This window comes from Zeus faber (genome assembly GCF_960531495.2).
Source record: "Zeus faber genome assembly, chromosome: 9".
Lineage (NCBI taxonomy): Eukaryota > Metazoa > Chordata > Actinopteri > Zeiformes > Zeidae > Zeus > Zeus faber.
The window spans coordinates 19,815,042-19,832,541 of record NC_137197.1 but is presented as its reverse complement, the minus strand read 5'-3'; the positions used below and the strand labels follow the sequence as shown (position 1 = coordinate 19,832,541).

The window sequence follows — 17,500 nt, the reverse complement described above, 5'->3', positions numbered from 1 at the left end:
TCACTATTATTAGTACTAGTCCAGTACTTATTAATTAGGTACTAGTGCCTTTTCTCCGTTACTATGAGAGAAAACATGTCATGTCATCTGTCATGAGAGATTACTCGTCAAAACATCTTGTTGATAGTTCAATTCAAAATGTTACTCATAACAGCAAGATAAGGCACTAGTTACTAATAAATAAGTACAAGTAAAACTAAAATATATCTGGTAACCATTGGAAAAGCAACTAGTAACTAAAACACAAGTGACCAGTGTGCCCCCCCGAATAATGTTAAAAGGGCTTGCCATAGGATGGATAGCGTACATGCATATGTGTTATTTCCATCTCTATCCCTATCTCACTTTAATTTGTGTCTCTTTCTCGACTGCACTGTTTTTTTTTGCTGCTGTAACGCCAGGATTTCCCTCCGGGGAATTAATCAAAGCGTTATTGTATCTTATCTTGATGAATGTATTTTTGTGCATGTCTACTGAACTATCAAGACAACCAAAAAAACTCAATCTCCCCAACTGCACTTCTCTCCACTACCGGGAATGCCAAAATGTGTCGGTGCTCGGGCACTAATTCCTGGATTAAGCTCATAAAAAGCGTACGAGTCAAACGTCAAAATAATAAATGTGAAATGTAAAAGTAAGGTGATTAACAAAAGTAAGGTAATTAACAAAAGTAAGGTAATTAATGCCTCGAATGAAGGAAATACAACATATTGAGCTATGTCACTGGTAAATATGTTGAGATAGATAGACAGACAGACAGACAGACAGACAGACAGACAGACAGACAGACAGACAGACGGATAGATAGACAGATAGATAGATAGATAGATAGATAGATAGACAGATAGATAGATAGATAGATAGACAGATAGACAGATAGATAGATAGATAGATATAGGCATAAATAATAACAAACAATAGAATACAAATATAAAATTGAAAAAGTGTCAATATCTGGGGGAAAAGTGAAATATACAATAAACCAATATTTAAAAGATACAATAACAATAGGTGTATACTTGGAGGGCGCTGCTTCTTTATATTAGGCTTCAAAAGAAACAAGCATCAGAAAAGAGACTTTTTTTTTTTAATCGTCTCATTTTTTTTTTTACTGCCTCATCTGTTGCACTCTCCTGTTTCCCCCGCGAGCTAAAAGAAAACTAGAGGTTTGTTTTGCAGGAATGAAGAACAATAAGACAAGGAAAACAGACAGGTAGACGTCACCAAAAACTGACAAGATTCTCACTCTGCCAAGAGCATCACCCAAATATGGGGACCATATTCAAATTGAAGAATCATTTGACAGGGTTGATAGGCAGGTTATTTCAGGTCTCAATTGCAGCCCAACAACTCTGGAGCAATCATCCTTCAAAAAGCTGCCTAAAACACATTTCTATTCTCTTGTGTACCTGAGTTACGAAGCCGCTCCTCCAGTTTTACGTCTTTAAAATGCACAATATCACCCTCTGTAGGCACCTTGTACATGTTTCTGTTTTGCTTTCTTTTCTATTTTTGACTTTGTCACTTTTTTCCTTTCATCCCGGCTCTGTAAAGCACCGTGGAGCAAAATAGTTTAAGAGTTTAATTACGATCTCCTTATTCAACAGGTTAATAAAGGTCTCTGAGGTCCCCAAAACATTTGTTTTCGAAGTTTTTTGCTTTGAAAATACCAACTGGGATGATGCATTCTAGCCATTCTAACATGCCTCAAAACTAAAGCGTCGCAGGACGGGGTTTTGTTTTTTTCCTCCGTGTGTGTTGCTTTAAATGAAAAGGCTGCTGCACACCACGCCCACCCCGGAACTGTTCGCCCCAGTTCTGTGAGCCTGTTGTATGAAGTACGTAAACGATGCGCTGATTTCACCTCATCAGTCCACCAAAATGTGTTTCTGAAGGAAACAAGCAATCCAGTTGCTGAATCTTCACTCATATTATATCTACACGGCCTCATTTAAAAGTTTGTTCCGACTTTGGTTGCGGTGTCCCCCACAAGCACGGAGCCGTGCTTGTGGGGGACACCGCACAGAGCTTTTGTTCTGTTTCGTTCAATAAGTAAACCCCGGAAAATAAAAATCAAATAAATACATTAGCAATAAAAACACACTGTTTTTATTGGTTTTGTTAGGAGAAACGCACAGCGATCGCACGGCGCAGCCTACAGTCTATGTACCGTATACTTAAAAAAAGAAAAAAAGAATAACACACAGCAGAATTATTTTTGAAATACTTACATTTCCCTCATCATTTTTTAAAACATAGTATTTTCTCTGCGCCTCGGCCTCCCGTCCACGCGAAGACCGCGTTTTAGGGACCGGAAACAAACATTTTTGGAAGAGGGCCTTCATAGGTGGAGAGCTTTCAAAACTCTTTTCCGTGTGTCCGTGTGGAGGGAGTAAAACAGAGCTTCCTCAAAACGGCGGCGTCGGGACCTCGCCCTGCGTCACGGAGGCGGCCGACGCCCGTTGTGTTGTTCTCTGTGTCTCCATTTAAAGTTTGGGAAACGCTCCCCTGCATACATTCAGAATATTATCATGAAGTGGCGCAACAAGCGCAACAAGCGCCCCCCCCCTACTGGCCCGGCGCACTCATGACAGCGTTTGAAATAATTTTTTTCGTTCTTCGCGTGGATGGAGGGATTTTTTCATAAATGGAGGGGAGAAAAATAAAGTGTTTTCAGACACGTGTGGACGAGGCCTCAGTATTTATTTATCTGGTCCTCAGTCATACCTTCAAAAGGAGACGAGGAGATCCCAAAAAAAAGTTTGTTTGAAGATTGATTCAAAGACTAAACTCAAATTAAAAAAAAAAAAAAAAAGAAAGAAAAGTTGAAAATGCTGCAGCCGTTCAGCACCAGGTCGCGCAGTTCACATTCTTCCAAGAGCGCGTCCGTCGACCGTCGGCACTTTAAAATGAATGCAAGGTCACAACCTCGCGTCTCGGTGATAAACTGCCGGTTAGGAGGCAGGAACACCGCGGGCGGTTGCACGCGCATTTCCTGAGACTGATAAAGTTTAATCGGAAAGAAAATAAAATAAAAAAAACACACGTCTGGTACTTAGCTTTTTAATTACTAAAAGTGTACGGCTTGTTAATGCAGGCTTACTAGTTAAAGATTTAGTGATTCAAAGTGCCCCGTGTTTCTCCCACTGAGCACCACAGAGGTACCAGTGCACCACTGTGTTATTAAAGATGATTAGGGTCATTATTACAATTTTTTTCTCCCTCTCTCTCTCTCTCTCTCTCTCCCTCTCCTATGGCGCTAAAAGGGTCTCCACTCTCCTCTGTCTGATTTGCACACAGCATATGATGATCACCTGCACGATAATGTGCTACACGGGTGGTATTCAAACTTACTTTTGCACAAAGTACAAATAAAAAACATGTCCTATGCAAACTAATGTACGTGTGTTTAGAGTAAATCAGGTAGCGCGGTCACAGTCATTTGTGGCTTTTATTGATTGGCAGAAAGGTGCACAGCTAATGAATAATAATAATAATATAATAATAATAATAATAATAATGATAAATATAGCTGCAGGCAGCAGTACACTGGTCCAGTTTAGTCGTGTTGGGTGGTTGGTTTGCCCGTCTTGAGGAGCAACCACTATGCGGTCTACACAGCACAACCCTCCTGTCTTTTGAACAACCGTCCATGTTTGCCTGTGAACCAGAACTTCTCATTGTTATAACTCACCGTGTTGTCTGTGGAAATAGTTTTTCACTAATATCTGCTCCGTATGCGGATCGATTTGGATGAAATTTGAAACCATGAGATCCTCGTGACATAACGGTTGAAACAACACTTCAACCGTGGCCGTAGCTTATGCCAAAGTGGGTCTTCCAGATCTTTTTTTTTTTTGAGTTTTAGCCAGGTTGGACATATTCCGGCTCATCTCTGTAATATCGATCTTCATTTGGTCGGTTTTTCGCTAATTTCTGCTCCGTATGTGGACCGATTTGGATGAAACTTCCACCACGAGGTGTTTGTGACAGCGCCGTTCAAACAGGACGTAACCCGTGTTCGTGTGTTATGCCGAAGTTGGTGTTTCAGGTAGTTTTAGGCTTTAAAATTCTGAGAATTTTTGCCCGAGCTACAACAATAGGGCTGCCGAATCCTAACAGCCAGCCTACGGGCTCCACCCCTAATAATAATAATAATAATAATAATAATAATAATAATAACAATAATAATAATAATAATAATAATAATAATAGTAATAATGAAAATGCAATGCAAATCCTCTACGACCCACTAGGGGAGAGGACCCCACAGTTTGAATACCACCGTAGCAGACAGTCTGAAAGCGAAAAGAACAAACGCACTCACACCCACACACACACACCACACACACACACACACACGCACGCGCGCACACAGCACAACGTTCACCTTAATCCCAGATAAACAGTGGGAACAAAGTCATGTCTTTGTCACCAACTGGTCACGTTTTAATCTCATCAGTGGATGGAGCTCACTAGTGAGTGTGTGTGGACCTTATCCTCTCCTGGCCGCGGCCGCAAAGCAAATCAACGGATTACAACCCCCCCCACCCCCCTCTTGACCTGAGCAGCCAGTCAGATTAGGAGCCGAAATTCTCCTCTCGGTTTTCCATGTGTGTAATTAGCTCAACAAAACAGAGCAAAAAAAACAAAAAAAAAAACCCACTCAATATTGTGCTTGTTCACCGCTGTGACTGCAAATTACAATGCTGATGGGTTGAGTGTATTATTAGAAACCAAAACATTCCAACAACAATTATATTACCAGTATGCGTACAATAAGAAAAACGAATGTATTATTTTGTTAATATTAACATTGGCTATTATTTAATTCAGCTATTATTACATTTTATATTCTTATTTATATTCATACACGGTCAATAAATGCATCCTTACTGTCACACAGCCCCTGCCACACCTTTAGTGTAATTTATCTTTATTTAGTGCATAGGGCACATTATTTATATTCTGTTTATATTAAGATTTCTTGTTTTAATATACAGGGTTAAGAATTAATACAATGTTTTTTTTGCTATTGTCTACAACGCACAAACTGTCACCAAGACAAATTCCTTGAACATGAAAATGTACTTTGCCCCATTAAACAGGTTCTCATTCTGATTCTGACTCTGTTGTGTGAGGTTTCCTCCAAATTTCCCGTGGAAGCGACTTCAAACCATCTTGTCTCGACCGCGGGAGGATACGTCTTTACAACATATCAACAATGACCTGACAATGACACTGTTTCACATCGTTTCTCCACCTTCGAGACCGGTTCATGCCCAGACAAGAGCTATAGCTCCAGGGTTGACTGAAGGGGTTTAATAATTCACACTGGAAGCCACACCGTTTCCCCAGAGTCAATTCCAAATTTTCGGGCGTTTTCCAAAGGTACTGTTTCGACTTGTATCATCACTACTTCGGGCTGCTGTGACGGGTCGGGTCCTGCGGCCAATCAGAGGGAAGGAAGCTCTGCGCCTCCGCCTCACGTCCGTGCGCTTGGAGCGGGAACGCTGCTCCGTTATTTTTAATCTAGGTGCTGCCTCCCGGCCAAATTATCCGCAGACGCCACGTCTCTTTTCATCGCGACGCGGGCGACACACGGATGGACCTTCCTCTGAGACCCGGTGACCCAAACAGCGGACCTGCCGTACGGCACAGCAGTTTTTTCAGCTCAATAATTCAAAATCAGAAATCATTTTGTTCAGTCCCCCAAAATCCACCAGTCAAACTGAGAGTGGCCTTGGCGCTCTGTCCGCAAACGTGAAGTCTGTTGCCCAGAAACTTGGGAGCACTGTTTGACTCTGACCTCAACTTTGAACAACAAATTTAAAAAAAAAAGAATCAAACCAACACCATCACACAGCCAAAAGTCATCCACGCCCTCATTTTCTCTCGACCACACTAGACTGTAACGCCCTCCTTTCTGGCATCATCCAAAAAAGTCACTCTCCCGCCTCCAACTAGTTCAGACGACGTCACGTCGCCCAGATCCAGGCTTCTCTCCGTCGGCTCCCTGTTCGCTTCAGAATGGATTTTTAAGATTTTACGGATCACTTTCAAAGCCCGGCTGGGTCTGGCTCCGAGCTCCATAACAGATAGGTTGACCCCCATATGAGCCAGTGCGCAGCCTTAGATCCTCAGGCGGGCGGGGCCCTCCTGGCTCTTCCAAAGTCTAGACTCAAAACTAAAGGTGACCTTCTGTCAGGGCCCCTCGGCTTTGGAACGACCTCCCTGAGGAGTTACGGCAGAGTCGGCCACTTCTTTTAAATCACTTCTCAAAACATGTTCTTAATCGATCTGCTTTAATGGGGTGTCGCCTTCTTCTTTATCTGTTTTATCTTTTACTTACTTGTTTACTTGTTTTTTCCTTTTATTTATATTTCTTATCATCATATTGTATCTTTTTATTTATTTAATTTTTGTCTCTTTATCCGCTTCTACAATTTGATCAATGAATTTAATTCCTGTTTATTAATGTTCCCTTGCCTTTTAAATTCCTGATCTGAACACTCTATTATTTTATCCGTCAAAGCACTTTGTAATCTGTGTTTTTAAAGGTGCTATATAAATAAAGCTATTATTATTATTATTATTATTATTATTATTATTATTATTATTATTATTATTATTATTTATTAATAAATGAACAAGGATGCTCAGGAACATCACCAAAAGACCACCTGTAAAGGTAAACTGCAATTTCCCTCCAGGGAAGAATAAAGTATCTGTCCATCGAAATAGCTGTCTGTCTGTGTGTGTGTCTGTCTGTCTGTGTGTGTGTCTGTCTTTCTGTGTGTGTGTGTGTCTGTCCGTCTCTCTGTCTGTCTATCTATCTATCTATACCAAGGCATTAACAAAACTGTCCTATGTTTGTCCTATGTACTTCTATCTGTCCACGTCGAAAATCACTTGATTTGTCTATTTGGCCATATCGCCCAATCCCATCACTAATTCACGTCACATCTAATTGCATGCAGATGTTAAAACATTTGAAACAGAATGAAACACGTGGGAAACGGCCCACTGATGTGGGGAGATGGCAACATGGCAGAAAAGTTCAGGTGACCAGATCCTAAATAATCAATACGGAAGGCGGGGAAGGCAGCAGAGAGCATCACGGACTGCTTGTTCCTGAAGATCAGTGATCTATATGGGTCTTCTGTGGTAAAGCCAATGAGCTGCTGCTTAGTGTGCGGCACCAACGCCAGCTCGCTCTCAATTATTTGTTTCCAACGCCTGGCAGACGAACACAGGGAGGAAGTGTGCCTGCTATTTAAGAAATGGGACACATCCGCGACATTCAATTCACCCAAACTTGACCCAAGTGGCCAATTTTTAGATGGGCGAGTATTTAGTGTTGGTATTCCTCTAAATGCCATGATCTCAAAGGGAGCCCCATTTCTAAATGCGGTATGGCGATGTCAGCGCGATGGTTGATTTTTATTTTTATTTTTTTGATCATTAAAATGTCCGTCAACTTCTGTCGAACTCTCAGCTCAATTCCTCCCCAGCAAAGTGATAAAGTGTCGTAGTATCCCATCTCATCTTATTAGCATCCGTCACAAGTTTCAAGTCTCGGCAAAGTACGGATTTTATACAACGTCTCCGTTACAACGCGTCCGTTTGTCCCGCGTTTAACTTCATTTGAAATCGTTCTGCAAACACAGTTTAAAACTATGTTTCGGGAGAAAAAAAAACAACCCAAAAACATCCTCTACCGGTGCCAACGTCTTGTCTTGTTCAGCTATCAATCAATCAACTATCAATCCCCCCCCCCGGAGCGGGTCCGCGGACCCCCGGTTAAGAACACCCCCCCCCCCCGAGTGATCTTTACCTTGGAGGATCCACACCAGAGTCAACACCGTGCGGAGTGTGGTCTTCACCTCCATGGCACAACATCCACCGGCGGCGCTCCTTCTCCGGCGGCTTCCTCCGGTCGCAACGCGGCGGTTCTCTCGCCTCGCGCGGGCAGCGGGGGGCGGCGTCCGGGGGGCGGAGGGGAAAGGTGGAGATTCGCGCTCCCTCGCCCCCCCGCCCCCGCCGTGCGTGCGCCCGGGAGTTGACATGGCGCGGCGGCCGGGGGTCCGGCTAAAATGTGAGCGTTCGCGTCGCAGTGAACAGCATTTTGAGGGGTCTGCGCTCGCACTCCCCTTTGGCACCCGAGCCCCGCGCTACTTTGCTGCCATGTTGAGTTGGGATTAACCGCCGCACGGAGCCCGAGGATCGTACGGTCACCTGTAGGAGCTCCGCAGCGCCCCGGGCGGCAAGGACGGGGAATTGCACACTCAGAGCGACCTGATTTCTAGTTTGTTTTTTTATTTTGTATTATTATTATTGTTATTATTATTGTTATTATTATTATCATTATTATTATTGTTATTATTATTAATAATAATAATAATAATAATAATAATAATAATATATATATTTTTTGCTGATTTAAAGCAAAGCTTGAACGTGCTTCTTGAATGGAGCTGCAATGGAGGTTTTTTGGGTTGTTTTTTTTTGTTTTTTTTTTGGGGGGGGGGGGGGGGATTTCGAAACAACTCAAGCAATCAAAAATAAAATGTTGGATGCATTTTATTTTTGCTTGCCTTTCAAGGCTTCCAAGATACAAAAAAAAAACAAAAAAACAAACAACAACATATAATTTGGAGGCAATTCAATCGTTTGCTTGCCTTTCACAACTTCTGTAGATTTTTTTTTTTAATTTGCAAAGAAAACAATAGAGAATTTAGAAGCAAACATGTTTTGGCCTTTTTTCAGGGCTTCCAAAGTACAGCAAAAAAATACTTAGGATTTGGGATAATTCATGTTTCTAGGTTGTTTTTCAGGACTTGTTCTCAGTGTAGATGGCAGTGAGCGGCCAATGACAAGGTGACATGGTTAATATGCTCCTTCCTCTGCTAATTAGATTCAGATTAAACAAACCTTGTCTATCTATCTATCTATCTATCTATCTATCTATCTATCTATCTATCTATCTATCTATCTATCTATCTATCTATCTATCTATCTATCTATCTATCTATCTATCTATCTATCTATCTATCAGTCTATCTATCTATCTATCTATCTATCTATCTATCTATCTATCTATCTATCTATCTATCTATCTATCTATCTATCTATCTATCTATCTATCTGTCTGTCTGTCTGTCTATCTATCTGTCTGTCTGTCTGTCTGTCTATCTATCTATCTATCTATCTATCTATCTATCTATCTGTCTGTCTATCTGTCTGTCTGTCTGTCTGTTTTTCGTATCTATCTATACAAAGGCATTCACAAGACTCTTATTTTGGCATTGGTATTACAATATACCATTTTGAGAGAAAAAATACTTAAAAAGAGTGCAATTTGTGTTAAAATGTGATGTAAAAATTAAAATTCCAAGATTTGTCTATTTGGCCATATGCCTCATGACTTAATGACGTCAGTAAAATAATGTATAATGTGTATGGCTGTTGGCTAACATAGGAGAGTAAAACCATAACCAGTTCATCTTATGAAGATGTTTTCTTACTTTTTCCACTGTGAGATGCATTTGATATCCAGATCAAACACAGTGGCTGCATTTTGCCTGTTATTTAGGCCATCTCCAATTAGCTAGAATAAATTACAAAACAGTCCTAAAAATGCTCTGTTATTTTATTTATTTCTTTTCATACTGTCACACAGAAATATTGCCAACTCAATTATCGTGCTCTACATTATAGATATATCAAAGTCCAATTCAAGACTTGGAGCAGAGAATTCAGTGTTACAGGTAAAACAACAGGGGCTTACATTGTGATGTTCGTCTGAGATCGTGCCCCAGCTCATAAATGGGATGTGAGGTGAAATATTAATGTGTGTGGAGCCAGGTATTGTTTCAGTAATGGAACGGAATGGATTTGTGACATGATATTACCTTTTCTGCGCATTTCAGTCTGCTCTAACAACAAGCAGGTCACGCCGCTGAACTCGATTTCACCTTAATGTGTCATCGCAGCCAAAATAAAAAACCCTGCGTGTTTTCCTGGTTCAATAGGGTGAATACATGACTCCAGTCTCCTTCGTTTATTTATGTGGCTCCTCATGTTGGGAGTCTTTCTGTCCTTTGCACAATGTTGTAGTCATATTTGGGATTTATTTCAATTACTAAACGTGTCTATGCAACCATTAGTTCAACAATTCTCCCAATCTAAGTCTTGTCTCAAAATGAAAGACAAACATAAATCAACCTTAAAAACGTATTTCAGGAGGAAGCACGCATATTCATATCAGCAAGCATTGCCGATATCCACCTATGCTGAAGTACATGGTATATTACTACAATCACACATCAACTTTGTATAAATTATTGATTACTTTTGTTCTGGAGAGAGGCACCATTCAGACACAACGTGGTTATAGTGAATTCAGCGGTATTAGAATAGTAGAACAACAATTTGGGGAATTGTAGGACATTGCATTTGGAAAGAAAACACCAAAACGAATACACGTTATGTACATTTTGATTAGAAATAGCCTTTTCAATCAAGTTATCATATGTGTACAACCCTTTATTCCAGTCCCAGTATTCCAGTCCCAGATGGCTTAAAGGCTCATATTCCAAGGATGATTTTGTGACATCCCTGAACCCGTAAGAAACCTTGAGTGGCATGGTAAGGAAGATGGTAATAATAATGATAATAATAATTATTATTATTATTATAATAAATATAGCTGCAGGCGGTAATACACAGAGTCCATTCTCGACACCAATTACAAATTTTCAAGTTCTCATTGAAGGTAGCATCAGCTTGTGCTGTCTTTACATGGGCATTACGTCCAAAACGAGTAAAATTTTCTGAGTTTCTAATGAACGCAGCATGCATTCATTACTATGCATAATTGGCAATTTATACATTTTTTTGTTGGTTATCTGATATTATTGAGGTTACAATTATTATTATTATTATTATTATTATTTTTTTTAATTATTATTATTACTGTATGAGTAGTGAGCTGAATAGAGACATAATGAGCTTCATCTGAAGTCATGGAGGTCGTCCATGCATATGCTGCTGTCCCAGCTCAACAACTCAGATCTCCGGGCGATGGATTACATGGAAAATTGTGGGCGTTTTGAAACTGAACCCAAACTCCCCAAACCCTTTCCTGAACTAGTCCTTTGTTCGAGTAGCAGAGCGTGCAGGCGCTGCTATCTCATCTGCGGGGTGTGAAGTACGCTCCTGGCCTTGGTGCCCCAAGCCCTGGGAGCATGAATGGCTTCCCCTGTGCGAATGGCATCAACCTTCCTGGCACGGCGGGCTTTACACCATCTCCAAAACCAACGCATTTCCTAGTGACGGGCTTGGGCCACATGCTGAAGCTGTCCCCGTCCAACGCGCACGGTTCTCGCTGTAGTACGTTTGCTGTCGTTTTGTGCCATCTAGCGGTTCCCGTCTGAGAGACAATCTGCTGTTAACATATTGAGGTACTCATTTTGGCCTCCTCTCCGAGAGAAGTGCACAATCCGTCTGAAAACCTCTGTCTCGGAAAACTACTGCACGCGTGATTCGATATTCATACGCACCTACCAATTCAAGAAGCAGAGTCTTAGACCTAAGTGTGATTCATTTACTACTATATAGTTACTGAGGGGTCAAGTTACGCCGTTATCACATTTTACCATGATCGCGGATAAAGAGTATCTACTGGGGGGAAAAAACAAACATCAACGTGGCCATTTGGACTATCAGTGTGAGAGAGCGGAGGTTTCACATATCTGACTAAATATGACTGAAAGGAAAAAGGAGTAGAGCCAGTTGGACCTTTTTTTTCCTCCATCACCACAGTATGTCGGAGGTTGTTGCAATCCAGTTGACGGGCGGAGAAAAGACATCCTTCAGTGTTCCTTCAGAAATAAAATGATATGACAGACAGCGCTTTTATTTTTGGGACGGGGAACGCTTGCCGAAAAAGATATGTAAACTCAAAATAGTCCCGTAAGAGACCGGGGGGAGACAGCACCTCCCCAAAGTCAGCTGCGTGGATGGTTTATGGAAAAGAAAAGCTTATTTATTGATAAGAGGCTTCGTTTCAACAGGCTTTGTTGACATGATCTTTTTCAAAAGTCACTTTTGCCAAAGACAGGTGACTCTGGGGACTAAATATCTTTCTTTTCTTTTTTTTTTTTTTTAAATGAGATTTGTATGTTTACAAGTATTTATATAACATATAAATGTGTTTTTATACAACAATCACAACAACTCCACAATTAGGACAAAATGAAAGCATCAAATTATTAGAAAGGAAGAAGCTGAGGTGTAAAGCACAAAGCAACATGCAAAGTCAAATATCAATAATATCAATAAAATATATGTGTGTGTGTGTGGGGGGGGGGGCGCATATCAATGGGGGGGGGGGGGGGGGGGGGGGGGCAAAAAAATGGAAGCAAATCTTCGTTTCAAATCCTGCAATCGCGCAGAGTGGCCACCAGAGGGAGCTCCGAGCACCTGAAATGAACCTCCACGCCGGGGCCCATCGCTATGACAACTCCAGAGTGATAATTAGTGGAAAAACATCAGAGTGATAAAAAAGATATCAGTGCTAATTGCCTCTCTGGTGCAACCGTTAGGGCGAGGCGCGCATGCTTATTATAAGTGGGCCCCTCGTGATCGCATGGGAGCTGACGGAAGCGCGCGTGGAAATACAAGAGAAAGTCTCCCAAGTTGCCCCCATAACGCGCTCGCAAAAAACCCCGCAGCGGATTACCGTTGATTTAGGAGCGGGAACAAAATGACATAAGGTCTTCCAACACAAAAAAAAAAAAAAAAAAGTGCTAAGGAGGGTAGGGGAGGATTTGCATGCTTTTGATGTAATACTTCAGACAAGTCCAATGGGCCCTCGAACACAAGTAGTAATTACATCTCACCCAGCAATCTTCTTTTATTCCTTCTTTTTTTTTTCCGGGGAGACAATTTAGACGCAGTTTGTTTCATTTCTGCAAACATCAACAAACCTGTGGAAGCGGATCGCCTTGAGCGGAGCGGCGACTCAGTTAATGATGTGTCTATAAAAGTGTATGTATTGAAAAGGCCCGGTGGGGGGGTTCATTATACCTTCAGTCATCCGGTTTTCTCCGCGCGCCTCTGATTACATCCCAAATTTGGGCCGATCTGACGCGGACACCTTTGGAGAAGGACGCGCCGTGCGTTGCCAGGAGCGCGCCGCCAAGGTTTTTTCCGAAATAAGGGGGAAAAAGTCTGGGCCGAAAGCCAGATATCGAGGTGCTTACCTTAGCACTCCAGCGCAGCCGATGTAAATGACCTGCTGCCGGCCGCGCTCCGCGGTGATAACACGTCTATAAATAAACCCTGGAGTCCTCTGGGCTACCTGAAGGTCTTGCGGGCGCGGGCTTGTTCTCTCACACAGGAAAACACGCGCGCGCGCGCACACACACACACACACACACACACACACACACGCACACACATGCAGCGCACACTATTTGATAAGTAGATAGATAGGTGTAGTTATGGTGGGCGTACAGTGCACACAGCAGGGCTCCCACAAGGCTAATGTAATGGAACTCACGGACAAGGTCACACAAGGTCGCCATCGGCGGGCGAGAATCCTCTTTTTTTCGGGTGGAGTGGAAACGTAATGAAAGCAGGACGGGGGGGGGGGGGTGAGACGTGACGCCGCACACTGGGAGGGGGGGAAGGCTCGCGCGGGCCTCCGACACGACGTTCAGCCGTATCACGACAGCCCAGAGTCCCAGACGGCGGCATCCGGTCCCTATATCAAGACGTCCACGTTGTATTGATGTATCGGCGCGGCCCGTGCTCTGCCCGTTGGCCCGGTGCCTCTGCGTCTTCGGTCGGAAGCAGGAGCAAACTCCCTTGTTCATAGAGAAGCAGCATATGGATGCAGTAATTATAGATATACAGGCAAGAGATATGAGACGGAAAGCCATCGCGGACGCCACTGAGAAACGTCTCACGGGGCTCGTTTGCCGCGGAAGTGCTTTAAGAAGGGTTTTCCCTCCTGGGGGCTGTGGGCTTTATCCTATTTGGGGTTTTTATTTGGGGTGACGCGGTGTCGAGTTCGCGCTTTCCCAAACCCATCCGTACGGCGAGCGGCAACGCGTGAAGCCGGAGCCGGAGGGGGCGGGGGGAGGGCCGAAGGGCGACAGCTGAATGGCACATTCTTCACCGCGGTCAGACAGGCCGACCCCGTCCCTCCATCTGGACCTTTCCACGCCGTCGCACACGGACAGGCAGGCGGACAGAGGGACGGACGGAGAGAGGGACGGGCCGACTTAAAAAAAACGAACGTTTTCCAGGCCGTTCGGGCCGTCCAGGCTGTTCCGGTCAACGCCCCCGACCTGCTTACTCGTCATATAATATCAGTATTCCTCACGATTGTTTCGAGAGCGTAAATATCTTATGAAAACACCTGACGCATGTTCAGGTTATCAATATCGAGGCGTTCGCGAGGTCGGATTCAATCCATACCGCCCCGAGCCCTGAGACCGGCTGCCTGTCTGTCAACACCACCTCCCTGGCACCGCTCTGTCCACGGGTCGCACCCTCTCAGCCGAACACCCTTGCAGTGTCAAACCCCAACACATTTAAAAAACACACTCGCAAGGGAACCGTGCGCGACATGTGAACTGCGTGGAGCGTGGTAACCTGCCGAGGATATTTACGGTGAACTTGGCGAATGGGGCGGTAGCGCGTCGAGGCGACGCCCACTCGACTCCTCCGTGGTGACTCATACCTCTTGTGTTTCGGCCGCATTGCTTGGTCACGCCTTTAATAAGGAGCACGCTTCCATTAGAGCCGAGAATTAAGCCATTGTGGCCCCTCTCTTTGTTTCACGCCTCGGGACAGGCATCTGGGCCCCCCCCCCCCCATTGCCAATTTTCCAGCCCCATTCACGGCAGACAAAAGGTGCGGCAGACGCCCGGCCGTCCCCGGCAACTCTCCATCATGTCGGGGTTTCTCCAGGTCTGACAAGGGGACAATGCAGCGAGAGGGCAGGAGCCACGGGCGCCGATAAAACATTTTAAAGAGTCGGGGAGGGGTTCTGGTGGGGTCGGGATGGTAGGGTGGAGCCTTCATCCCCCAGGGAGCAGTTTCCCTGCCCCAGAGCGAACCCAGGCCACGGAGGCTCCACGCCGGGAGCAGATTGCGGACCAACGAGGGGGAGGAGCGGGTTGCGGGACAACATCTGCCTCACGTCTCACAATGGGCGACCAACGGGGGCACCGGTTGACCGTTGCACCTTCACAGTCCTTCCCCGGTGCGGTTCTCCAAACCGGACGCGAAGAGGTATGAGGATCCGGCAACCGCCAGATGAGATGCGAACTCGATGAAAATCATGACAAAAAAAAACCCCACAAAAAAAACAGGCATGCGCTGCATTCGATGAGCAGCGGCAGTTTCCGGTAGCGCCGCGCCTCACGGATGCCTCTGGATCCAAGTTTAGCGGTTACCATCGACTCGTTGCGGAGGGTTTGAAGATCCATCACCGACACCGATCCCCTCTACGCCCGCGCCGCCGCCGCCGCCGCCTTCGTCGCTCGCTTCTTTGGAATCGGTGCCGTCGAAGTGTATAGTGGAAAAACACAAAAACAAAGCCATTTCAAAAATGTAATAAAGGGGCGATTATTTTACTTTACCTCGATAATGAAGTCGATTCTCACCGGCTTTGTTTGGTTGATTTATTTGATTTAACCGTCTCGACTACAGACCTCGAAAAACACCCCATAAGTCTTATCTTTGACTGATTGATTGATTGATTTATTTTTCGGCAGATGCAGAATTTGAGACTCTTGTGAAAGGAGAGGGAAGTCAACGGAGGGTGGAGAGAGGAGAACGGTCGTCGGCCTCCACGGACGCTGCGGGTATTGTTTACTCAGGGGTTAATGTGAGTGGCAGTGTACTGTACGGATCCACGGCTTGTGGGAGTTTGCTGTGAGATGGGGAGGAAAGCCTTGTCACACGGGAGAGCCTTCAGATCGCGCGACATCGAAATGATCTCCGGTCTTTTCACTCTGAAATCCCCGAATAATGGATGGCGGCGAAGGAGTCAAAAAGGAGTCGACGCGGGCCCTCGCGTCAGGGCAGGAGACGACGAGCACCCGTGAAAACAGCCCGTAATGAAATAAGAGAAAAGAAGGTTGCGCTCGCGCGGAACGTTAATTAAATGTTGCTGCAAGGCTTCCGTATCTGTTTAATTATCGTCCGGGCCCCCGCCCGCCTCACCCATCTCCCCCGCCCGACTCTCCCGCCTCACCGAGCCTCAGCCACCCTCACCCACGACGCCCACCCTTACCCGGCCTCAACCAACCTCGCCCAATCTCACCCACTTCCCCCAAACCTCAACGACGCTCTGACATATCACCCAGCTTCGCCCAATCTCACCCAATCTCACCCAATCTCACCTAATCTCACCCAATCTCACCCAACTTCAACCAACCTCACCTGCGACACCCGCCTGACCCACCGCACCCATCAAACCCACCCACCTTACTCACCTCTACCACCTCACCTACCTCACCCAACCTCACCAAACCCCACTCATCCACACCCATTGCACCCACAACCCACAAACCCGCCTTACTCACCTCACCCATCACACCCATCACACCCATCACATTGAGAACCTTACTCACCTCTCCCAGCCTCACCCAACTGCGCCAAACCTCACCCATCCTCACCCATCACACCCACGACCCACCCACCCAGCCTCACCCAACCCCACCAAACAGCCCTCATCCTCACCCACCACACCGATGACTCACCCAACCTCACCAAACCTCACTCATCCCCGCCCATCACACCCAGGACCCACAAACCCACCTTACTCACCTCACCCATCACACCCATCACACCCATCACATTGAGAACCTTACTCACCCCTCCCAGCCTCACCCAACCGCCCCAAACCTCACCCATCACAACCACGACCCACCCACCTTACACACCTCACCCAGCCTCACCCCACCCCACCAAACCTCACTCATCACACCCACCACCAACCCACCCACCTTACTCAACTCACCCAACCCCACCAAACCACCCTCACCCTCACCCACCACACCCATGACTCACCCACCCACCTTACTCAGCTCACCCAGCCCCACCAGACCTCACTCATCCACGTCCATCACAGCACCCCCCCCCCCCCCCCCCCCCTTATTCACCTCATCCGCCTCGCACGCCTCTCCCACCTCACGCACTGCCACCTCCCTCACGACGCCCGCCTCACCCACTCTCGGTGGGCGGATGCCGCTCCTGTCTCTTTAAAGCGCAGACTCCTGCAGATTGGAGCCGGTTTGTGCTGCTGAGGGTGTGCGCGCACGGGTGGTGCCAGTGGACCGAACGCAGCGTCGAGGCACGGCCACGCGCAAGGACACGGGCTTCGACCGGTGGTTTAACCGGCTCGTTTCTACATTTCTGATCCTTTGTGCTGACTTTGATTTAGCCTCCGGTCCCCCGTCCCCCCCCCCCCACCCCC

The 17,500-nt window shown here is 45.5% G+C and overlaps 1 protein-coding gene across 1 annotated transcript in view; it reads right to left on the bottom strand.

The window, feature by feature from the left end:
* Positions 1-7,892, bottom strand: part of esamb (endothelial cell adhesion molecule b) — a gene marked incomplete at its 5' end in the record, with an annotated part of 59,002 nt that extends 51,110 nt beyond the window's left edge. The window contains one exon of the mRNA XM_080006684.1: positions 7,838-7,892. Within this exon, the coding sequence (XP_079862810.1) occupies positions 7,838-7,892 (55 nt within the window). The remainder of the gene's footprint in view (positions 1-7,837) is intronic.
* Positions 7,893-17,500: the final 9,608 nt, after the last annotated feature.